This window comes from Manduca sexta, chromosome 17, assembly GCF_014839805.1.
Source record: "Manduca sexta isolate Smith_Timp_Sample1 chromosome 17, JHU_Msex_v1.0, whole genome shotgun sequence".
NCBI lineage: Eukaryota > Metazoa > Arthropoda > Insecta > Lepidoptera > Sphingidae > Manduca > Manduca sexta.
Genome location: NC_051131.1, coordinates 6,435,370 through 6,461,379, shown reverse-complemented (window position 1 = coordinate 6,461,379; position 26,010 = coordinate 6,435,370). Strand labels below are relative to the sequence as shown.

Sequence of the window (26,010 nt, the reverse complement as noted above, 5' to 3'; positions counted from 1 at the left end):
TCCTTTTTACTTTTTTAAATGCGTGTTAGAATTTTTACAGTTTTCTATAATTACCTAATATAAACTATTCCCGGAAAATGTAATCGAGAATACAATTTGATCCCTCCGAAGAACGCACCGTCTATTATGCTTGAGACAATCTTTAAATGGTTTCGTTCTTTTATTTCGTACCATTCCGTCGTTGCCGGCTGAAAGCTTTTTACCCGGCATCATTCCTCCTAGAACTTTTCTGAGGAAATCATAATTTGTACGTGGACAAAAAGGCCTTTTTCCTCTTTACGATTTCAAGAAACAGTGAAAAATAAGGTTGTTTATTTTTACATTTTAAGGCGGATTTTTTTTAATATCAGACCTACCTAGGCAATCGAGTTTTTTTTTATTGAGACTCTTAATATAGATGACTGAGACCTTATACAATATAACGTACCTATTACTGTTGAAAAAATATTATTGAATATCCTATTGAAGGTGGGAAAAGTTTGCAAATGCATGAAACAATTTGAGAAATGACATTACTTAGTGTCAACTACGAGTAATTTACCATTATAATTTAGATATAGTTTCTTAAAATTATTGGGAATAACACGTGACACTATTTAACAATCCTCCCTCTATCCCTTGGTTATAAAACGGTCATAGACGGTGACCGAGACATCCTTAGAGACCTTTTGCTCAACTTCGATACGCTATTCAAAATTATTCAACCCGGGATTTAAACATTATTTTATAACAGATTACTCTTTTAATCGAAATAAACACACTTTCAAAATACCAATGCGTAATTTATACGTCGAAAGTGATTTCCAACATAACTATGCCAAATTGTTTGAGAGTAATTAATGGAAATAGTTTCGGAACACTTTGCCTACATAACGGCCTTCGAGCAAATTACATCTTTATAGACAACTGATACGATGATAACGATCTAGAGATTTTTTACTTTCTCTATTTTGTTACGATGTACCTATGATATGTTAAGTAAGGCTGGTAGGTTAGCTAGGCTAGGGCTCATGTTCGCACCGGTGAGGATCGCGACGCGTTTTTTTTTATTTTCCCCTACCTGTCATTCCAAGCCGGCTACTTTGTTTAATTTATGCCTTGTATTCCTTATGAATTTTATCCCTCATTAAAATTTCTGTTGTTATATAAGTGATCTTAAATGTTATAATAATATATAATAATAATATCAGCCCTGTATTATATACTTGCCCACTGCTGAGCACGGGCCTCCTCTACTATTATATATACTCTTAAATGTTATTTATTAATAATAAAAAAATCTTATAAATTGTTTTAACGTATTATTTGACGTTTAATTTTGTTCGCCTACGTGATAAATAAATTATTTTACTTTATTTTTTATTATAATAAAGTATTTTTATACTGCCTTTAATGCAGCGTATATTTTACTGCATAAGTTTCATGAAGAAATAGATAGATTTTTTGGTGTTTGTTACATTTATAATCGCGCGACATGATGCTGGATAATGGATTTTCTAATATGATATTTACTGATCCGTTATATAAATTTTGAATTTTCTACCTTGTACGCTTTACGCATATGATCTCATATCTCGTCGCTGATTGTACAAGTAAAAAGCGTCTTAGGGAATAATAACGTTTCACGGTAAAGTGTTTAACGAAAACCTTGATTATTCCACTGTATTTGAAATTCTTTTTGTTCTTAGTAGCGTTAAAACACTCGATAATTTTGAAAACTCATATCGTCCGCTGAATTCTACAAATTGTCTTGCGGTTGATGATATTATTATTACGTTCATTACGATATTTTTTACCTCACATTAAATTAACTATTGACGTAATTTGATCGAATAAGTCTTACTTAGTTTCCTCTTCAGGCATACCTACCTATATTGCTTTGCGGTCCGAAGTCTACATTGAAAGTTGTCATTACTTTAATAAAATATGAAATCATATATTTTTACTGTTGGAAATAACACTTGACCATAAGTTATGCTAACTAAAGAGGTAAAATAAACGACGGTGAGTTTCAGACAAAATAAATATTAATAATAAGTTATTTTAATTTCACATGCCCTAAAGCCTAAAAACTACACGAAGAGAATTTATCGGAGCGACAACATCAGGTTTAGGTTAACCAAGACGTGATCTAGAGATCGCAAACCACTCGTTCTGAGTGATACCACTACATGTAATGATATTGCAAGCTTTTGTTGTTGACTTGATCTAAAGAAAAACATACGTTCCTCCAAAGTAGTTAATTATACATATACTCCGCAGAATATTAGAAAGAGCTCGCCTAGCGGTTTTCGCAAAAGCGGCAGTTGAACTATAAAAGGTTGCGCAGAAGACAAACTATGTATCTAATCCTTCTAGTTAACTAATAATAATAATAATATGAGCCCTGTATTATATACTTGCCCACTGCTGAGCACGGGCCTCCTCTACTACTGAGAGGGAGAGTTAACTTAGTTACTTTTGATAATATAGTTGGGTGATTTCTTTGTCATCGTTTTGAAGGTTACTAGAGACTTGAGATTTACCTGTCGACACACCCACCACTATAACTCCTGTAAGCCAGGGTCAGCAGTGGCACGCACTTTATGACACCGAGCAGTGAAGCTCGGCGAGTCTCAGGGAAAACTAGTATGTCATTATCCCTACACGAAATTAATCAAATAGAAAGATAGGGAGGAGTTAGAAATATTAATTGTCCACTTTCCTCCATAGCAATGCGCGTGACGGAGCATTGCTGTGACAACAAGTCTATTTCTTAGTGCTGACGGCATGGCAGCCTTCGCAGTGCGTAGACATAGAGTCGTTGTGATTGGGTAATATTGAAATACAACTTGAATTTAGTTGGCTGTGAGATAAACAAAGTTGAACAAACAGCAAGCTGTCAGATAAACAATGCTGAGAAACAGATTTTCTTTCACGGCAATGCTCCGTTCAATGCAATGAATAAGGGGGTTAATTTTTATGTTTAGTCAACAAAATCGTCATTCTCAATAATATTTTATACTTACTGCACTTTGTAACCTGACTTAGAATATGATACATAATGTGTCCTATTTAGAATATTAAGTTAAAATAGATTATCACAAAATTTCAATAATTAATTTTGTGGCCTACTGGCATACCCACCCATGGTTTATTTCACCTACTATTTCTTACGTCACCCATAACACTGAATAGAAAATAACATTCGGGGCACTAAATTCACCAATGTACTACCTACAACAGTAAGGGTTCTATTTCGTAATAGGTATTTGTGTATTTTTATGGAATGATTGGAAAATCTAATTACTTTGAATGTCTCTAAGTCGTATATATAGTCTCGTACATATACTTTAAAAAACTGCCTTGTTTGCATAATGATTTTTTATGTTGAAATAAAACTTGTATTTGGATATTATCGCGGTTATATTTCTCCCGACGTTTCGAAAACTGCAGCCTCAATGCTGTCCTGTTGACTGAGAGCAGTGACATTTCGACGTAAAGGCATATTTAACTCGTTCGGGTGTGTCATGTTTTTTACATTTGCTACCCAATCTGCTGAGGATGTTCCAAATCATTATTATTATTACAACATAATATTATACGTATGATTCAGCGTTTTACAAATGGTGGCGTAGAGAACAAGCTAGACGTTTTAATGAAGTATTGTAATTTTTCCACCGACATGTATTTAATATGCAGGCTAAGATAATATTTTTTATATGCGAAACAATAGAAAAAAAACTATTGGGTATTTAAGCTTCTATTTTGTGGAATACAGGGCTATCGGAATACAAGACTACTTATATTGTTCGGTCTAAGGTCGTTTACTGTACTAAAGTAGATATTGGGCGAGTCAATTGCTTTTTACAAAGCTCGTCAGTCTTTATAGTTAAAATGAACATCTGTTTGGAAAAAATCTATGTCTAGAAACATAAATCGTCGTATAACATCGACGTATCGGAACTTCTTTTATTTATGAATATTCTATTTCTGGAATGTTATAGGTTAGGGGTTACATTTTTATAGACAAGACATGCACTTAAATATAGGCAAATGTGTGATCATGGTAAAACAAAAGTCACAAAAACATAAATTTATAATAAATATAAGTTTATATGCTGGTGATGAAGGACTTGATATTTTTAAGTACGCATTTTTTTCCTCAGAATAATAACGTCGTATTTTTCTTTTCAGAAACAAAACGATGTTCCTGTGCAATAAAATCAGCACTTCGCAATTGTGAGGGAGCGTGAATAAGTGGGATCAGCGAAAAGATGTCAAGTGGCGAGGGTGATGGGTATTGCTTGCAAGGCGGAAAGGCCTTTCAGCGGGTGTACGTTCAGGCACACGGTTACATCGCAGTCCTCCTTTGTCTGTTCGGGTCCGCCGCTAATTCCGTCAATATAGCTGTGCTCAGCCGCAAGGAGATGACCTCATCTACTAATTCTATTCTGACCGGCCTTGCCGTTGCCGATTTACTCGTCATGATTGATTATATACCGTTCGCTTTACATATGTACACGAAGATTGGCTCGGAGTTAAACAGGAACTCATACGGGTGGGCGGTGTTCATCTATTTCCACTCAATATTCAGCCAGACTTTCCACACAATATCGATATGGCTCACGATCATGCTTGCCGTGTGGAGATATATAGCAATCAAGTTTCCCCAGAGAAATCGGACATTGTGTAACAAGCAGAACACTAACGTAGCTATAATGCTAGCTTATGCCGTCTGTCCCATACTATGTCTCCCAATTTATTTTGCAATGAATATTCAAGAACGTCCGCCAGGTGTAGTGAATGATACTACAAATAATATGACAATGGAGCAGGGCAACACCACCAGTGCACCCGCGAACAGTGAACCGATGTATGTCATAGCGATGACTAATAACAATGATTTGTTAACGGCCATATTTTGGATTTACAGTGTATTTATCAAACTCATACCATGTGTAGTGCTATCTATTTTGAGTGTTTTATTAATTTTAAAAATGAAGTCAAGCGACCGACGGAGACAGAAATTGTTGAAGAAATCAACAATTACAACCAATGAAGTATGTATTTCTGTCTGTTGTAATTATTTCTAAACTTAATGTTTTCATTTCGCTTGTTCTTTCTATATGACCAATATACTTAATATAACAAAAGACAAATTCTGAAGTACCTATAGTTTAGGTAAATAAACAGCCATCAAACCATATAATGTTATGCTTAAATTAAATATTAAGTAAATTAACAATGTCATGGTGTGATAAATCACCTTGTCAGTTTTGACTTAGGGATTAACGAGCTGGCTTAACGAGGTGGTATCACTGTCTTAAACAATCTCTCTGTTGCATCGTGTTTAGTATGCGTTAATACTGAATGCTCAGATTTCCCTCTCCCCTAAACCTCCCTTTCGCATCAAAGGCAACTCACTAATGTTTCCTCTAATATATTATGTTTTCATGGCCTTTATTTAATTGAAATTTCAAGACAGGAAAAACAAATACCAATTTTCGCAGCATAAGCCGGAAAACAAGCAAGTGGGTCACTATGCTAAATAAAAGCAATGAAACAACCATGGGGATTAGGAAAAAGGAGGAGCGGGTGTATCGTATTTAGGCCACAGGAAATGTCACTCACGAAACGAAAAGTCAGCAACGTGTAACCTAACGACGCTTTTCTATGAGACTATGGTACTACTCCGGCTCCACACCCTGATATTGTGACAAATATGTCTTTAGCCTAGCTCTACTATGTTATAAATAAAATGGAATCCGACAAATTTTATTTTTGGTAATCTATTTTTATTTATTACTACCCGTAAACAAGTAGTAAGATGCTTGATGATAAATTATTACCACGCCCATTAACTCCAACGCTAGGGGAATTATCGATGAAAGAATATAAATGAAAAGATTGCGGTCTAGTTGCCGACTTTAATGATTTTTTTGTTTGTTATTTTGACAGGTCTTCATTTATAATTTTAATGCTTTTATTTAGCGGGATAGGCACTGTTTTATTTCTCAACTTGGCATTCGGGCAGTTACACTTTTAGCAGGCCTGTAATTTATGCAGTGGGCGTTATTATGGGATGTTAATAAAATGGTGAGCACTTATGAGTAATAACGATATTTATGTACTTCCGTCATAACATTTAACACGAATGTCTGAAAAATTCTCATGGGTAAAATGACAATGTCTTACTTATTTTAAACAGTTATAATTAATATGGTATATTTGAAAAATGTCATAAATAAACAGACCCAATAGTTAACTGAGCCACAAGACTGTGTCTGTCAGGTACTAAGAGAGTTTTCAAGTGCATGCTATGTTCCAAATCCCAATACAATTTGCGAATAAAACAGTGCTTTCCAATTCCAAGTATTATAAAATGATGATACAACTTATAATATGCATAAATACGGTCTGCAAATCGTTCTAATGATAATAAGATTTAACATAAATTACGAAAAGGAAACCGACAGGAATCGGGTTATATGGACTCTCCGCCACTGCTACAAGGCGAGCGGTTTGTTCAGCTCGGTATCTATTAACATAAAGAGTTAAAATAAGTTTTTGTTTGTAGGGTGAGAAGGCGCAGCTCAATGATGAAGGAGGGGGCAAGCGTGGCGGCGGTCGCACGGACCGCACTACCCGCATGTTGGTAGCGCTTCTTGGACTTTTCCTGGCTACTGAATTACCTCAGGCCTTGTTCGGCTTGCTCACAGCCATCGCTCCACATCTCTTTCAAATCTGCTATTATGCTTTTGGTGAGTGTTTTCTGCATTATATTTGTTCAACAATATATATTATTTTGAGCACTATATGCTTTATATTCTTTGCCCACTTTTGTCGTATTTTGGCCTGTATTATTTAATGCTATACTATAATAGGTGTTATAATTTTTTTAGGTTGTAATAGTCACCGTCGCTTTATCTCATCCCTCAATCAATAAATCACAGCTCTCGTTTAAAAAATTAGCTCGGAATAACACACATATATTGAAATGATTGAAACGTCGGGAGAAAATAATATAAAAAAAACCGCGATAAATCCGAAAAATTGTTTTATATCAGTGTCCAACATTCGCGTAAAAATAAAAAATCTTTGAAAACTTTTGTTTTTAAAGTGAGATTCTCATTAAATTAAACTTATTTTCAGATTTTATCGCGGTTTTAATGTTGTAGTTTTCTCCCGAGGTTTCGAAAACTTTGCAGCCTTCGTTGTCACGGGGGGACTTAGATGTTGGTCATCCGCAAAGACAAAGTTACAAGACATAGAAATCAATAAATTACTATTTGCTTATACTACTGTGATGAATTAAGTCCGAGGGCATTATCTTACGGCGAATCAAATAACAATTAATTCTCTGCAATCAAATTAATGCATGCATGCAAGATGAATATATATAGTGGAAACAATTTAGGATTAATAGAAGTGTTCAGAGCCAATCCTATTACGATTGTTAATTGTAATTTTCACTCTTTAATTGAATCATTAATGTTGGATTTGTTATGAGGTCAAAGAACTTGTTCCAGCGAGCGGTGGTAGACAAAAAGAGTTAATAGGTGAATTAATTGGATTTCTATGGTGTAGTCGAACCGTATTTAAATTGTGGTAAGAATGCCTAAAATCGTCATTGTGATTTAACCAACAAGACTCAAGACAAAAGTAATATTTTGTTTATCATTAGTAAAAACCGGATATATATGTATATATTTTATTTATTTACACATGTGGACTAGTTTGTGTTGGTGGCATAGTTGTATGTATTGCGTACGCGGTACGACTGTCCCGCTGAGATCTCTGATATTGTGTTTTTCTGATTTTAATAAACTTGGGTGCTAAGCTGACACAATGGTTATTTTATCTTAAAGGGGCTGTCGGACATCAAAATTAAAATATTTTTTGGATTTCATCACGGTTTTTTAAATTATAATTTTCTCCTGATGTTTCAAAGACTATTTATTAATAATGATTTCTTATGTTTACGCGAATGTGAGACATTGAAATTAAACTAATTTTCCGGATTCTATCGCGGTTTTTTGTTTTTTATTTTTCTCCCGACGTTTCGAAGACTTTGCAGCCTTCATGGTCACGGGGGAGACCGAGGTGTTGTTCATCCGCAAAGTCAAAGTTACAATATCTAACTACATTTTACAAATATACAACTTTTTTAAAATTTTAGCTGTTGGTGGTCCGATCTACGCAGAATGAGCTCACAGTGTCTTGAAGTCTGGCAGCCGGTCTTTTGGGTTCCGATTTAATCAAACTATTTATTCACTTTCATATCATGGGGCGGACTGAGACGTTAGTCGTCCGAAAAGTCAACGTTACAAGATCTACCAACATTTTTGAATTATATATAATTTTATTATTTTTTTAGCAGTTGACGGTCCGATCTACGCACAATGAGCTCACAGTGTCTTGAAGTTTGGCACGCGGTCTTTTGGGTTCTGATTTAATTAAATGTCTTATCTCAGGCTTGGGCAAGTTTCCAACCATCTTCTCTATTTAAATTGGCATAATTTTTAGTTTCCATATCCTCGCGAAACATTCTAGACAGAAATCGGTGTTCTTCAGCAAGGATTTGTGACTTGTTTAGTGGTAGATAATCATTGGAGCCTAAGATATTTTTCGCAACAGAACGACTAACATTATCCATATTATGATGATCATTTCATGTGTACACTGAACACAGAATAGGATAGTTAACAAGAAAGAAATTTTACGTTTTTTTGTTGTATTTAATGAGACAAACATGCGATATATTTTATTAGCTATGTTAGTATTACGGCTGTGATCTTTTCGGAGTGTTTTTTTACTTGCCGTAAAATCCTTTTTTATTTCTTTTTATATTATATTGATGTTACATAGCCTATAGCCTTCCTCAATAAATGGGCTATCCAACAAACTCTTCAGCACTATATAATAGTATAGATATATGGATACTTTCTCTAGTATTTATTCCATAGCAATAATTTTTATATTCTAATTTACTACGCCTAAGCCAGGTTTCAAAAAAATTGTTATCCCCAATGGGAAATACTTGAAGACACAATAAAAAATCTTACACAATTTTAAAAGTAAAGTAAAAGCAAAAGCACGTGTTGCTCGTCGTAGATTTATTGTTGGGTTTTAGTTTTCTATTATAATGTATTTCGTCAGGATTTTAGGTAGAGTTTTCGTATTCAGGTTTATAATTTTGTAAAATTTCTTGGAATCTCTTCGAATAGGCTTGCAGGCAAATTCTTGGTGGCCTACAAAATATCTAAAAAGTACCCAGTTTTTGTGAAGGAAAGTAAAATAAAAAATATATTGTAGGGATAAGCTATGTCAAGTAACTTGTAATCTAGAACGAAGGAGCTTTTTCACGTTTATTATTTTTTGTAAAGTACTAGTGAAGGATTTATTCTTCTATATCGATTACGTAACTTTGTACTAAACTGTTGTATACGGGAATTTTCGGGAATTACTATGCAAGTAAAAAATGTCGACAGTATCACCATACTTTTCACCGTTAGTTGTGTTTATACTTTCTTTTGTAGCCTGACATATATTTAGGTCATATGTCATCATTTAGTTTAACCAACATACTCAAAGTTCAGAGGACGGCATGGTGGCCTTGTTTTGAAAGAGGTTAATGGAAGATTAAATAACAAAAATTTACCTAGTTTGTATTACATTTCCTCGACGACACTTACAGCCTGCCTCACAATTTCTGAGTAAATGCTACTTTTCACGTAAACGTATAATCCGAACATGTGCACATTCACAAAAACTCACACTCTTATCTATGTTCTAATATAAATGGTAATAAAATGAATAAGTACTATCTACATTAGTTGTTTAATACGACAACTGTCAAATAAAATTAACTTCAAACTTGTGAAACAGACCCTAAGTAATTTTGTTATCTTGGGTATCTTCATAATTCCCAAATAGTTAGAAGTTATTAAGCATCGAACCACAAACTTAGACTTAATTATGATTTAAGACAGACTTGTAAATTATGTATTTACTACTATTCCTTACTATTATTTACACGAACTATTTAGAATTGGTGTTATGGAAAATAAAAACTGTTTAACAAAACATTATACCGCCTTCAAAAACCACTAAAGACCAAAAAATAATTTAACATTACCTATAGACTGCTTACCAATCTTGGAGTCAGTGTCTAATAAGAATTATACATTGTTTTCGTACATTTGTTCATGTATTTATCTAGCAATTTTAATGAATAATGTAAAATTTTTAGTAGGCATGTAAAATTATTTGTTGGTTTTAATGTTTTTTGAAGGCGGAATAACTTTTTGTTAAAAAGTTTTAATTTTTTGCTTATTTGTATTAGTAATAAACAGCATACGTTGATAACATCATTTTAAGAGTTTGATTATTAAATTTTTTGAGTCTGATATGTCTCCGAGGTTAAGGGCCCAACAACAATGAAATTAATATGGGATCATACGAGAAGCACCAGCTTTAAAATAAAAAAAAGAATCATCAAAATCGGTTCACCCAGTCAAAAGTTCAGAGGTAACAAACAGAAAAATAAAAAATACAGTCGCATTGAGAAACTCCTCTTTTTTTTTGAGTCTGTCAAAAATAGAACTGGAGACTTCCGGACAATTTTATTTCACATAATATGATTACCCTCATATACCTAACATATCATAGTTGTAACTGTAGCAATAAGTACTTAAGTAGCAATAATTATTATTTATAGTATAGTATTGAACTTATCTATTATACGAGAAATGAGGATTACTCGAATTTATTATATTCATAGGTTATATTAAATTTTGCTGAAGTTCAGTACTAAATTTTCGTAATGACCCTCAACTTATCAAAAGAATATGTTCTTGCGTTTGTTCTCTTGGTTAAATGATTCGTGCCAAATTACTTTTGTTCCTAATAAAAGATAGAAATGTTTAGTCTCACCATCCACTGTTTGCTTATCGTGTCTTGAGTGTACCCTGAGGTATTAAAAGTAAGTAGACAATACTACAACACAAAACGGTAATGGTTTAAATTGTGTGTGAAAATATTTAGATTTTCGCGTAATCACAACATGGCATTTTGCCTAGGTATCGTAGTTGTAATGCGGTCGCGGTCGTACCGCGTATGACTACATAGCTGACGTCCCAGGTTCCAATCTCGTGTCGGGCTAAAAAAAATTGTGACTAGGCTTCTCCATCTTAAAATTTATTCGGTTGTAATTGCGAGTCCGGGAATAGGCGGTGTGATAACCTCGTGCCTCGGCTAGCATGTTAAAGCGTTGGTCCTTCACCTGATCTTTCTTCGGTTACGTCACATTGCCGTCTCACGTGACTATGAGAGTGAAGGAACTCAGAGTGAACCTGTGTATTGCGTACACACTTGTGCACTACATATCTCTTGCGTACCTGGCTGACCTCCGTTGAGTTTTGCCGCCGTGGTTGAAATTCGGGTATTCACATGACAAAGATAGCATAGAACGCAGATTTTAGGTTCTTTTTTTATTTATTTTTTCTGAATTCAATTGTTTTTTCGTAGACAGATATACGTACAGCGACATGGTGTATTTTCACATTTCTAAACCCAGAGGTTCGTTAAATAACGTTATATACGTCCCTTTTCTCAAACAGTTGATAATTTATTTCTGGCGAAATTAGCACAGTAGGAGATTCACTAATAAAACAAACTTACTTTCTTTATTTGGCTAGTTCTACAAGCTTCTGGCCATTTGTACTCCACTTGAGCCTGGTATTGCACAACTAAGGAGACTAAAATCATTACGGACTATACTTATACCATAGTAACATGGTCAAAGGTCAGGGCTGTAAGATCAGTAGTCTTTGAATAAAATCACAGTATATGCTGACAGATAGTCTGTAGCTAATGTTTTACTACGGAAACATGTATATGATAAGAATTAAAATTGTTGAACCAAAGCAACATAACCTTAATTTGTACCATGCAAAAGTATAAAATCGTTAATTTTCCAATAAAATGCAATAGGTGTGTCGGCTAACAAAGAACTGTAACATTAAAGATAATAAAACACAATTTTCATCAAAATACATAGACGTATAAATACACAGGTTGCTAAATGTATCACAAAAGGTAATTATATCTTGTTGTCGCCTGAAATAACAATACAATAATGTCTTCATGTGCGAAACTGCTACCATTCGACGCAGACGTTAGACGTGGAGATAATTTGTCATCTAATAAGACCATCAACTGGGTGTCACTATGCTCCGGTCCCATTGGTCTCATGTCAATCACAACTAAGCAATATTTTTATGTTCCACCCATAACGGTAGAGAACAGCAAATTTTCTAATTGCAAATTTAGTAAGCATGAGTAGTAACAGGCTCTGATGTATAATTTCCAACTTTTTAAATTCTGATGTAGAATCTAAGTAGTTGGCAGTTTTATGTTGAAATTAGAAAAGATAGAATCGTAAAATCAATAATTACTATGCGGCTATGAATCTATAGCACAATTATTAGCCGTACTTGACGCTCGTCTCGTCAGTCAGTCCATTAAAAAGGTAGGTAAAAAAATATATGCACCAACGAATAGAACGAAACTCTCTCGGGCGGGAGGACTATAATTGTTGACCTGTTTTTTGAATTGGTCTTAAACATTTTACTTTTTATGGGGAAATGAAACTACATAGCACGGTAATGGGGACACAAAATATTGGCAGAGCGAGGTAGAGATAACTATTTTTCTCGATAGCGACTGTTACATAATTTGTATTTATGAATTAATCTTTTGTCGTAGGTGAGGTGATGGATTTGATGGCGCTGGTGGGGTCTGCGGTGAACTTCGTGCTGTACTGCAGTATGAGCAGACAGTTCAGGTCTACTTTCAACCGGCTGGCGCGCAAGGTCCTGCCTCTGCCGCAGCGGCAAGGAGAGCAGGTCCCAGCGCTTAAAGCATAGCTCAGAAATGTAACGTTGTCTACTTCTGTGGTTCATCTTTAAGTGACTTTGATGATCCATTGTTATATAAGTATAACTTCAGTGGAAATGATGACTTCTTTAGATGTGTGGATGTTTCGAAAAGAATATAAACCTTTGGATTATTTTTAAAAAAATAGCCATATAAGACAATCTTACTCCTATTTCGACATTAAAAATATAAAACGTGTAGCACTACTGTAAAAGATATATCTTTGTATACGTAGACAGGATATGTATAATAAATATAGACTAACTATTTAGAGTTATTTATAAAGATTGCATCAATTAAATACTGGAGTAATTATGTAACTAAAAATTTCCGAATGTGCGCTTTTTATAACTTAACTTTATTTACTTTGTTACCTCAGGATTCATGAAGGACACATTTGTTATTAGAGAATTTTATGATACTCGTCGTTTCATACAGTTGCTTGGCACCCAAATTCTTTTCTTTAACTTTGGGCTTGGCACATTAGGCTATGATGGATCGCGCTATTCATTCATAATTCATGATCGTTTTGTATCAATATTCAAAATAAGTAGGCGGGTAATGATATCAGTTTGGAATCGTGAATACATATTATAGTCAATAAAAAATAAACACAGACATACATATAAATACTGCTAAAACATGTACATAAAATGTAACATTATACAACCGTCAAATACCAATAAAGTTGTAAATATAAAATAAAACGAAGCCATTTTAATGGTGCTAATATTAAAGGAACAATTTAATAAATATTAATTAAGTTTAACTTCAAGAAATTGTATTTAAGTTATGAAATACTTAAGTACCTAATTTATCGTATATAAGTTTCACTTAATTAGTGATCGTAACCGAGAATAGTCTAAAAATACTTGTCGTATATTTGTGTGGGTAGATGTATTAAATTATTATGATATATTAATATGAAGGTCAAACTACAGAAAAAAATTAAATTATTGTTATAAAATTAATTTACTTACTTTAAAAGTAATACTCATTTAAAAGAAATCTTTGCCGACTTTTGAAAGGATCAGACATAGAGAGATAATTTTCTAATGTATAAATGTATGTGGGTTTTGTATTTTCCGTATGATAATCTTAAAATGTCTATGTGCTCCAAGAAATGTAAAAAAAAGGTGAAACATTTACGAAAATTTATTAGGCAATACAACAATTTGTGTATATTATTTAATACCTTTGTTTTTACTAGATATACACTCTTATACCCACATTCACCAATAATACTATACGGGCCTTAGCCAAGTATTCACAAACGTTACTTGGCTAAGTACGGATCAATGCTATGATAGTAACACCTGTATTTACAAACAATACTATGAGGACGCACAGTGCGTCCGAACGTATTATGTTGGCAAATCCAGAGTTTTCTTTGGCTTTGATCAGCTCTATTTATCTGATAGGCAACTGAAGTAAATTGTATCTCAATATTAGCCAATTATCGCAACCCTATGGTAATTCACTGCGGAAGCTGACATACGGTAAACACTGAGAAATAGACTTATTGTCACATCATTGCTTTATACTTACCTACGTAGCGTTTGTGAATACGGGCCTAAGTCTGGTTCTCAGTGATTACAGCATGGTAGCTTTCGGACTGTATGGCTGCTATGAGTGACAATATTGCGATACAACTTGATTTAAGTTGGTTGTCTGATAAACAAAGTTGAACGATGCCAAAGAAAACTTTGAAATTGCTAACACTATGCGTTAGGCGCGCTATGCTCCCTTACAGTACCGTTCGTTAATACATACGGTTCTGTAGAGTCTTTACTCATTCTACGTACGATTTAAAATCGGCACAACGTTTCGTTTATATCTAAATAGCGGCTCAGATCACCCCGGAGCCCGCAAATATTTTTATTGCGTTTTAATTACTTGATGCCATTAATTAATTTTACATTGCGCACGCCATTCTCTTTCAAATGACGTTTAAATTAATTTCGAAGTACAGTTAGCCACTAAAGTAACTGAACAAATACATAATTTCAAATCGCTTTTGAACTTGTGCGTCTTTATCAACAATCGTTTTTTCTTTAATAAAATAAACTTCAGTGGTTTATTTATTATATTTTAAATAAAGAAAAAATAATATTTCTATTGAAATCAACGTGTTTTGAAAAGCATTTTAAAGTTTTGAATTGGTTCAGCTAATTTTGGGACTTACTGTACATTTCATTAATAAATCACACTCATTGTGTACAGATGACAAAAGTGAAATAACAGTAGGGTGCAGCCAAAGGAATGTAGTATATTTTGGCCATTTTATTAATTTGTCGATAAAACATTGCACCGCATACCTTAATTTCTTTTCCTCTACATATCGTTTTAACTCTTAGATAAATCATTAAAATGTAGGTGAAGGTAAATTCGAAATTTACATATTAATTTTTGCTCCTTAAATCAAGTTCACTCTGTATGTTAACAGTCAAGAGTTGACATGATTTATGGGCTACATAAATTATGCTCTACGTGTCAATAAAATGCGTATGTTGCATAATAAAACTTCGCTATTTCATAATGATTTACCAAATCAGCTTTTAATATCCATTTCAAATTTTCCGTTAACCAAAACTGCTGATTCACATTTTAATATTTGTTACATTTTAGGCACATAATAGACGATAGTTTACACGTGAGCAATTTCTGTCTTTTGTTTTGGTATTCATAGTTTTATAACTGTTATTACGTATTATTCGCTAAAGTAGAAGATTTATACAACCCTTTTAGTTGTTTAATTTCCTTTATTACTTTTTGGATTAATATCGTCGTACATGTTAATGACACTATCGCCAAGACATTATTCAGGTATAAAAATAGAGTCAAGCATTCACTCATACAGATCAGATTTGTATATACTTAATAATTAGTGCAATAATGCGTTTTTTCTATTAAAATAGAATAAGTTTTTGAAAATTATTTGCAGAATTGTAATATATACCGGCACAGTTATTAAGTTACAATATAAGAAAGCAAAATAAATGTGAAGTCATGTAGAGGCGTGACTGTTAAAATTAACTATGTTGTTTATCGATTTTTAATGTCTGCATCTGAGAGTTCAATTATTCTCCGCTCAAGTCTCACAACTCCTAACAAGCATATTATTGTAACTGATACGTTTTCTTTAAATATTATAAACCTATTGTAGTCAATTAAATAAATAAACATTAATAATATAACTCGAAAAAGTATCTAAATAACTGTAATATATTATGCTCTTATATTTAAAAGGATTATTAATACATTACTTTGATAAATTTTATTACAAAAATATAAGTAATCGCTTTGTACAAAATTTTTTACACGTCGCCCTTGTAATTGCGTTTCATTAAGACCACATTAATTAGAATTCATATCGTAATTTTCAAACGAATTATGTCACACAAACTCAAATACATTATTATTCGTTTGTGTTAATCCAGTATACTATACTATTTGTACATACCTGCGAGAGACGTATTAGTGAAATTGTATTAGAATATAGATTATTAAATGTACTAATGTAGAGCTATACTCATTGTTTTAGTTAAATCAAACATTTTCTTTGTAAACTCTGCTAATGCTATGAAAAGATTAGTCATACAATTTTTACAACAAATTGAATTATTTCATATTTGCTAGTTCTGTATTATATATACTAACTAAATATAGAGTACGGATTCTATCACTGACGGGATTTAGGCCTTAGTCACGGCCTTAGATAATAGTACTGTCTTACTACTTTAATTGAGTTCGAATTAGAATTAGTTTCAAAATTCTTATTGAGAACTCTTAAGTGGACATGTAAGTTTCTTCACTAAGTTTTTCTTCACCTTTAAGTTTTTATATTGAAGTATATATATTAATATAACTGATAACTGAAAACTTTTAATTAGATAAATACTTATTAATAAGTTTTAATGTTGATCAAGTAAAATTCAAAGATAAAAACTTCTGTCACAGTTTGAGCGTGATGCGTAAATATTTGTCTGCTAATAACTCAATTTTGTCTATGATTGCTAGTTTTGGAGCTTAACTTGTGACTCTTTTGACATTAAAGTATTTTTTTTTAAAGATATATCTTAACATATTAAATAATTTCGCAGCTGTGTGTAACCAATTATGCGTTTTGTTATTAAACTTAACAATAAATAACATCAATTAATTAATGGAAATGGGAGCAGCCGTTTGGATTTCAAAGTGTTAGATGTATGTACCTGTACAGTAATCATAATTTAATCTACGCGTGCTACCTTCCTGTTCCATATTAATTTGATTCTAGTAACGTGTTTACGTACTGAATATGTAGTGTATTATAACGATTTCAAGCAGATGTCTAAAACTCTTAGCGAAACGTAGACAGCCGGCTCTAAGCCATAGCGCGCCATTACACATAAATTAGACTTTGTAGTTCAATTGAAAGTAACTTAATCTCGAGCGAATGTAATTAATGTCACCGAACAAATTAGAATGGAAGATAAATTTAAGCACTCAATAATTACAATTCTGTTTAAATTTGTTTACTGTTTCCCATTTACTCGGAATCATAGATAGATTCTCTTAAATAACTTCTTCGCGTGACATGACATAAGATTATTTTGTCCATTGAAAAATCAATCAAATCAATGAAAATTAATTCATTAGAATACCGTTTATTTTTTTTCTTCATAACGTTTCGCCTTTTGTTAGTTGCGATTTAGAATGTAATGAGTGTTCAGTACATACGACACCTACTAAAGTCACGTCTTCAGATTTATCTTATGTTATATTGTTTTCGAAATTAACTGTAATGTGTAATATATGTATAAATAGCGTTTAGATATGTTTTTATTTATGTACATTGTAAAAAAATATGCTTATAATAATTTAGTGAATATTTTAAATACTTAAGTACTTAATTTATAATGAATGTTAGTCCAATATTTTAAAGTATCATTTATAGTATTTTGCACGAAATTTTTCATGCACATAATTGTATCTAATTAGAATGACATGACTCGATTTATAAATGAAATTGCAATAGATGCATGTAAACTAATTAAGAAGTATGTTAATAACTTTCACGTTTATTTGATTTGTATCGAAATAAATTAAAAAATTAAGTAGACCAATATATTCGTAAAGTATTTGTATATATACCGTTTGTTATTTCAAGACCTTCGACACGTAATAAATAACAGCAGCCGTCTCGGTAACAATAACATATGGAGCCAAATTGATTTTACATAAAACCTAGGCTAATGTATGGATGTTTTTATTTTTAACGACCTTCCACACATTTATAAGGGCGGTATGTTGATCTGGCGTTGTTATAAAGGTACATAATTTAATTTAACTGGTGAAAGTTACCTGCGCTAACTTTCCATAATAAGTTGAAGCCTTGTAAGTATTGGTGCCGTAGTAGGTAACTGCCCCGGGGGCGTCGTTATACTGCGTAATACGACACCGCTTTGAAGTCCAGGATTTGATTCCCGGGTCGGGAAAAGTGATATTAGGGATTCTGCTGTGTTAGACCGAAGTCTGGAATATGTGCCTATAGCGACAGATTCGAGCCTATGTAAGAAATTATGGACACACAAGGCAAAAAGTGGTTGTATATGGAAACTTTTACCACCCACGCTTGTTCGATGTACAATTATATATATTCCACTATTTTAATCACAGTTCACAAAAATATCAAGTTTATTCTCTGATGATAACGGTAAAAGTGTGTTAGTTTAATATTTCTTTTTTCCTGGCCGTTCGTCGCGACTCATATGCTCTGTTTCAAAATGTGAATATATATCATAATCATCTTTCTATCTGCCAGCGTGCGGCCTTTGTTTTTTTGCGCTCTTTGTTATTACAGCGAATCGTAGCTTTGTATACAACATGTCGACTGTGTGTGATAGGTATTAGTTTTTTGTTAGTTACAATATTTTTGTTTGTTAATTGTACGGCACGGCTGTCTAACTTTAGTCTGAAATATTATAGTAGCTTTTACTTGCGGCTAAACTTTTGTTTACGTCCAGCCCTGGGGTGAAAAAAAGCTTCTACCTTCAATTTTAATACAAAGGTTTATCCTCTATTTAAACCCTCAGGTGACGGATTTCCAAAAATCCCCTCTTGTTGCTTGCTTACGACGTTTAAAAATTTGTTAAATTTCATCCTTCTACAGTATAGATCAAGATCCCCCCCCCCCCGATGTTCAACCGCCCCGTCCGACAGACATTTTGTACTTTTATATGATACTAGATTTTACCCACGGTTTCGCCCGCGTGAAGGAGTTTTTCGGGATAATTTTTTTTTCAACTTATTTGTTATGTACCGTTATATTATGACCAAATTCCACAAAATCATAGATTGTAGTCTGTGTTATTCTGAAGTATAACCAATATTACTATAAAGTTCCATCCAAATCCGTTGAGTAGTGTTTTTGGGAAAGAGGAACAAACACACATCCATCCTCACAAACTTTGGCATTTATAATATTAATAGGAAAGATATTTTATTACTGCTTGGTGATGTAGTTATATTGCGTGCGCGGTACGGCTATCGCTTTGAGGTCTTGGTTTCGAATCATGACGGACCGACCGTCATTTTGCATTTTCTACTCCTTATAAACTCGTAGTCTGGAATTATTGCCCATTATTATATATATTATACGGCGCAAAAAATATGCGCACTTGTTGCACCTTTATTCACCCCTTCAGTGATAGAAGCCGTGAGTGTGTGTAAACTAACATAAACACATTTTGAACAGTGTTTCTATGAATTTCAGAAAATATTGTTAAGATACAATACCTTCAGTCACAGGATTTTAATTATTTATTTTGTACGCATATTAATATTAAAAATTACGTAAAAGGCACCTACCTATTTAATTTCTTAAATTACAGGTGAGTTTGTTTACTTTTCAATTCATCGTCTTGATTGTTCAGTTCGATGAACACAGTAATTTTATTTGACATTTGAGTCCTTTAATATGCAGTTTTACAATCTTAGAAAATTAATAAACGTAGTTATATGTCTTTGCAACGACATATCTAAATAATATAATTTTTAATTACGTACATATTATACTTTGGCATCTACAAGTGGAATACTACCAAACAACACCATAGGTTATTATGGCTATGATTTCAGACAGCAATGCAAACATACTTTAATGTCGAGGAATGAATGCGGATCCCATGGAAGCCCACAGGCGTTGGTACATTGGAGGTCGAGAAGAGGCATGTCTTTTTCGGGACATTATACTACACAGCTATTATCATCAACAATTACAACAATATCTAACCACAGTCCCTACTGCCACTTCAATCTTATACAAAAATAAAAATCTTACTGTGAATACTTTGTAGGCTTACCAAACCATAATGTTAATTTCTTTCAAAACAGTAAATATCACAAAAATGTCTACTTTGTTTTTAGTAAATTCGGGCTAAAATCTAAACTTGAAATCGAAAATCTGAGTAGAAACTTGTTGAAACAAAATGTGCGATCTTACAAGTAAACCTCTAAGTACACGCTAGAAGTATCATATGATACATTTTAAACAAGAAATATATGTCTATATGCAATATATTTTTATGTAAATGATTTATTTACTTATCATTTACATAAAAAAATAGTTGCCTTCTAACCTCAGTCGCAATACACAACATCGCTAATAATTCTAAATTACTTTGTTAAAAGTCTAAACAATACCCCCATCATCAAAATCTACCATGTAAAAATCTCTTAAAAACATATCCACCATTGTGATCTAAAATTTCACAGATGTAATAACATAGTAGGTAGGCATTTTAAAAGGGTAATATCAAATTCTATCCATGTTCTTAAAATTTATTCCAGCTATTATTATATCGATTTGCTTCTCAGATGGCGGGTCACTGTGGCTATATGTAATCCTTTATGTACGAACCTTCCATGGCTTAACACACCCATGTGGCCGTTGCCAGTTATAGATAGGCGAGCTTCCCGCTGCTGCCTTCATATATCAAAATGAAATGTTGGCAAGTAAAGATTCGTGCTCTCATCTAATTTTATATATTTTACTTTGTGTTCATGTAATATTAGAGTATCTATATGTGACTAGTATGACTATATACCACTGTTCTATTACTTATTCGGTATACTCGTTAGTATAAGCCAGAGCGACGAATAGTTATGTATTTAAATAATACAAACTTGAAATCAGCGTGTTACAAGTTTGCTAATTTCGTATTTCGTAGCTCACTGTATATATCAAATGCCAAGGTACATCAGTTTCTATCAATTCGAATTACTTCAGATTGCTGCGTTTGATAACCTCGGAGACGACGACAGGTGAGGGTGGCGTGACTTATATGTTTTATCAGAATTTTGGTAATAACTCAAACACAAGGTGAGTTATTTTTTTGTTGAAATATATAAATACACACATATTACTAAAGTTTTTATTTCCATTATATTAACGAATGTTACTCTATTCACGGTCAAATTACGGTCGACTTATCTTTCTGAAAATATTGATTGTCGCGACATAAACCATAAATAGCGTTCCTATATATAAAAAGACGCTACTAATTTTAACATTTTCAGTAAGGATAATAAAGTATTAAAAATTACACTATTAAATTATGTCTGGAATATTTTCGAATAACGATTAACAGAAAATCTGATTCGTGTATTTATTATTTCTATTTCAGTAGGCGGAGCGGGCGCAAGAAAAATATTCTATTCGGTAGGTATTTTGTAATATAAATAAATACTTTGAGTTCATCACATAGTTATCTGATGGCGTGTATACGTGGGTACTTCAAACATACATTAAAATAAATAGCGTCAATCTGTTTATGTTGAATTTCTACTAGTGATACCAGTTTCAGTCAACACTATTGTAGAAGAATTTACTATATCAAATTAGATAATTCATTCTTTCCAAAAAAATGTTTTTCTTTTCAGTGTTTATACTTCAGACTTTATTAACTTGTTGCAAAAGATATGCCTCAAAACAGTATAAAATTCTTGAAAGTTAGAAGACGAGAACATACATTGGGGAATTGTAAAAGCACTAAAAGGTAGAGAGGAATAATTAGCGTTCTTTACCTAAATGACTAAGAAAAACCTACCTTAAGTAAAAGATAACAATATTATGTTTTGAAAACCTAGTGGGGGACGTAATTGGTGTTCGAAATAATGTGATTACACGACTTTACAATATTCTGGAAGCTGAGTGGTTTATGAACAGGAGATATAAATGTAGTGGAATACTTTAGTATGTTTATCATATTGTTTCGTAATTTATATTTTCGCAATGTTTGGTATTCGGCCAAAACAAGTTTTTATGAGCGAAACCTAAATCTACGAATTAGTCATCTATAAAATATCCTAATATTGATAATCAAACCATGCAACGTATGTACTTTGCCATGACTAATTAAACTTCATACTAGTAGCACCAACAGTACTTACTTGTAAGTTACACAATACACTATGACTCTATGGCCCTGTTTCACATCTTCTGAGTAAATGATACTCGGTTACATAAATGTATAAACCGAACGAATACAAAAGTCACAATTTAATCGATGCTCCCAAATAAATGGTAATAAAATCAGTACTATCTACATAGATGTCTGATACGATAGCTGTCGAATAGAATTTGATTAATTGCTTGAAACTAGTAAAACAGGTCCAAATATCCCATATCATGACAAGTTTAATAAAAGTAGTAACACACTCTACTATCATTATGTGCACATGGGTGCATAGCGTCCCGTCTTATATGGATAAGTAACTGAATAAGTTCATAATTTCAAATCGTTTATGCATTTGTGTGTTCTTACCAATATGCTTTAAATGCATGTTGGTAAGAACTTATCGAGTTTGGTGATTTTGAGTAATGAATTTGTTCAACTACTTTCGGGACTGACTGTGCCTACTGCTACGACACAACACAATTATTATCATTTTTAAATTTATTTAGGACTGGAGATATTTATTATTCCTAATCTCATTTCCAAAATAAATAACAAATAAAAGAGCCTACCATTGTCTACAGAAACAGTTTACCCGTAGGTTTTTCACGATTATAATTTTTTGAATAGTTAATTTATAATTGACATTACATTGATTATAAAATTAATAAAATAAAAAAAGCCTTTGTTAACCGAGTAATTTACAAAAATGTTTAATTACTTCATTACAATTACAATCTGATGACTCAAGTGTTAGAAATTAATCATCTTATCTATTCAAATATAGATAAATAAGAAATATATTTGTATATCATATGGTGTCATGTAGCCCATTTTGTCTCATGACAAGAGCCTCCTCCAACTTTCTCTAGTGACTCTCATCTTCAGTCACTCTTCGCAGTATGATCCCGTCGTTCTCTTAATTTCGGTGTCCCAACTAAAAGCTTGCTTATTACCCTATTTATTTTTAAGTTACTTGGGTATCACCTTGACTATAGTCGCAAGTAAATATAAAGTAATCACATTTATATTTTAAAACACTAAATAATAATAAAGAAATTGCGAAAAATATTGTGAATTGTTTTCATTATGTTCATATAAAATGCAATCATTTTTCTCTGTAAACTGACTTGGTTTTATGCTAGTAACATTTTATTATTTATTATATTTTTATTTCATAATATTCACCGGTTTCAAGATTTTTGCAAATGTAGCATAAATCGAAACGAAGCGTATTTATTTATCTTGGAATATCTTCCCACCCTGCCAGCGCTGTCTATCGAGACATGTCTTATAACTGAGAGGCTTCTCATTTGCTTATGAAAATAATACCCTTCCCAGCCTTGTAAGGCTTGTTACTTAAAGCAGCCTTTTAATTTATTCACGTGTAAAGTAAAAATGGTTCAATAAATTTCGGGTTTTAATTTTATTTTAAAACATATAACAAAATGAAAAGATTCACATGGTGAATGTTTGAAGTTTGGACATACGTTAATAAACAGTTTTTAAACATCACCACCGACATGGTTGATTGCAGTATTCATAAAAATAATAATTATCATCGAGGCACGTGAAAAAAATAAAGTAACAGTTAAACTGTTGCAATATTTACAGCCTAGGCGAAGTATGAGCAATATATATATTTCTCTAGTGAAGTGAGTGATCGTGGGCGGCATTAATAACTTAATCCATTTGCTTATGCCTCCGAGAAATCACGTATTATTTTCTACAGTTTCCTTTGTTACCTTTGAAACTCTGACGATGAAACTAAAAAGTACCTTTGAAATGCAAGAACTTTCACGGTAACTGAAGAAAGTTCAATATTGTTGAAAAGGCAAACTTTTCTGAAGATATATAAAGTTTGTATAGCAGGTTATAAAAAATAAACGATTTTTGGATTTAATCTGTTAAAATAAATTAAATCCTTTAATAAATAGAAAATCCTTTTGTAAGTGATGTTCGTTTCTTTTAAATACATAAATCATAAACATAATTATGATATTGTTGGGTTTGCCGATAGGGCAATATCTATATACTATTATATAAAGCTGAAAAGTTTGTTTGTTTGAACACGCTAAAATATAAAAAAATATTTTTGTGTCGGATAGCCCTTTGTTCGTGGAGTGCTATATGCTATATATCATCACGCTGTGACCAATAGGAGTGGAGCAGTAATGGTTAATCTCAGGAACTACCGGTTTGCACACAAAAAATCTTTTTGTGGTGAATAGCCCTTTGTTTGTGGAGTGCTATAGGCTATATATCATCACGCTATGACCAATAGGAGCGGACCAGTAATGAAACATTTTGCAAAGTCGGGGAAAATTTATTAGTTTTGAGAGCTTCCGTTGCGTGCGCTGCGTAAACGGTTAAAGTTATGCAACAATGATGTATGACGGGATTGTTCCTCTTAAAAAGTTCTACAAAAATATATTTAAAACAAAGTTGCATCTGTCTGCCTGAACGTGTTAAACTCAAAAACTACCCTAAGATGAAATTTGGTATGGAGACAGTTTGAGACCCTGGGAAGATCATAGGCTCCCGGGAAAATATATAGCGTGACTTTATAAAGGAAAACTTTAGACCGAAAAACTTTATAACGCGGGCGGAGCCGCGGGCAAAAGCTATTAATAATAAAGGATAAATAACAAAAGCTAAAATCTTTTTTTCTCACCATGTAAAGATGTTAAGGATTTGACAGCAGCATTTGTCATTCGGTCTTTGTGTTTCAATCAAAGCGACTCAAAGCACCGAAAAATGTTCAAAATCCTCACTTAACACTCCAATTTTCCCTTGACCTCAGACTTACTTCATCTGAGTTCGTTATAGATTGTATTCTGGTATGTTTATTTATATACTTATAAAGATTTTGTATGTTTTCATCAAGTATTGAAATTCACTTCATAGATGATAATATAATCCGGAGAAGAAATAAATAACAGAAAACATATAGGTGTTTGTAATATTTATTTGATGATTATTTGTTTGTACAGGTAGTCGAATCTTGATGACATCCTAATTTAGGCTTATTTTATGTAAACTATATGAAATTGAGATCGCTGGTACGTAAGAAGCTCTACGTAAAACTTTTAGATACGGAATGAATGGAGATATTTTTTAATGGTGTTATTTGTAAGTAGTTAGTTGATCTGAGTATATTTCAACATTCTATGTCCTTTTTTTTTTTTTTTTTTTTCATGGGGAAAATCCTCTTGGATCCCTACCTACTAATGGTAAGCAGGGTATGCCGGACTTTTACCGGCTAAAAACCCCATGTTAGTCTCCATCTGCACCTTGGTGAAGCTCTGGGACCTCAAAATGAACACGCCAGAACTCCACCAGTGCTTTGCTGAAAGCACTGTCTCGGTGGAGGAATAAGAGCTCTTGCTAATACCCTCCACTCTCAATACAATCTATCTGCAAGCTGTTAAGCAGATGTACCAGGGCGATGGATACGACCGCCTTGGCGTCTTCGTCTTCGAACGGGGTCGGCCCTCTCCCGATCCCGCTCTGCGGCCTCCTTCGCAATCATGACAGTTTCACAGAAGGAGGCCACTGCTTTCCAGTTGGATTCTCCCACCAGCATCGCCATCACGACTGCGGGCAGGGAGAGATTACTTCCAATCCGACCCGTTAGGGCTCGACGTTC

At 33.0% G+C, this 26,010-nt stretch overlaps 1 protein-coding gene across 1 annotated transcript; it reads left to right on the top strand.

Annotated features, from left to right (window-relative positions):
* Nucleotides 1-4,185: 4,185 nt before the first annotated feature.
* On the top strand, nt 4,186-17,726 carry LOC115454406 (sex peptide receptor-like). The gene is made up of 3 exons (XM_030183145.2): nt 4,186-5,042; nt 6,560-6,743; nt 12,751-17,726. Exons 1-3 carry the CDS (start codon nt 4,257-4,259, stop codon nt 12,909-12,911), a joined length of 1,131 nt encoding a protein of 376 aa, XP_030039005.1. The 5' UTR covers nt 4,186-4,256; the 3' UTR covers nt 12,912-17,726.
* Nucleotides 17,727-26,010: the final 8,284 nt, after the last annotated feature.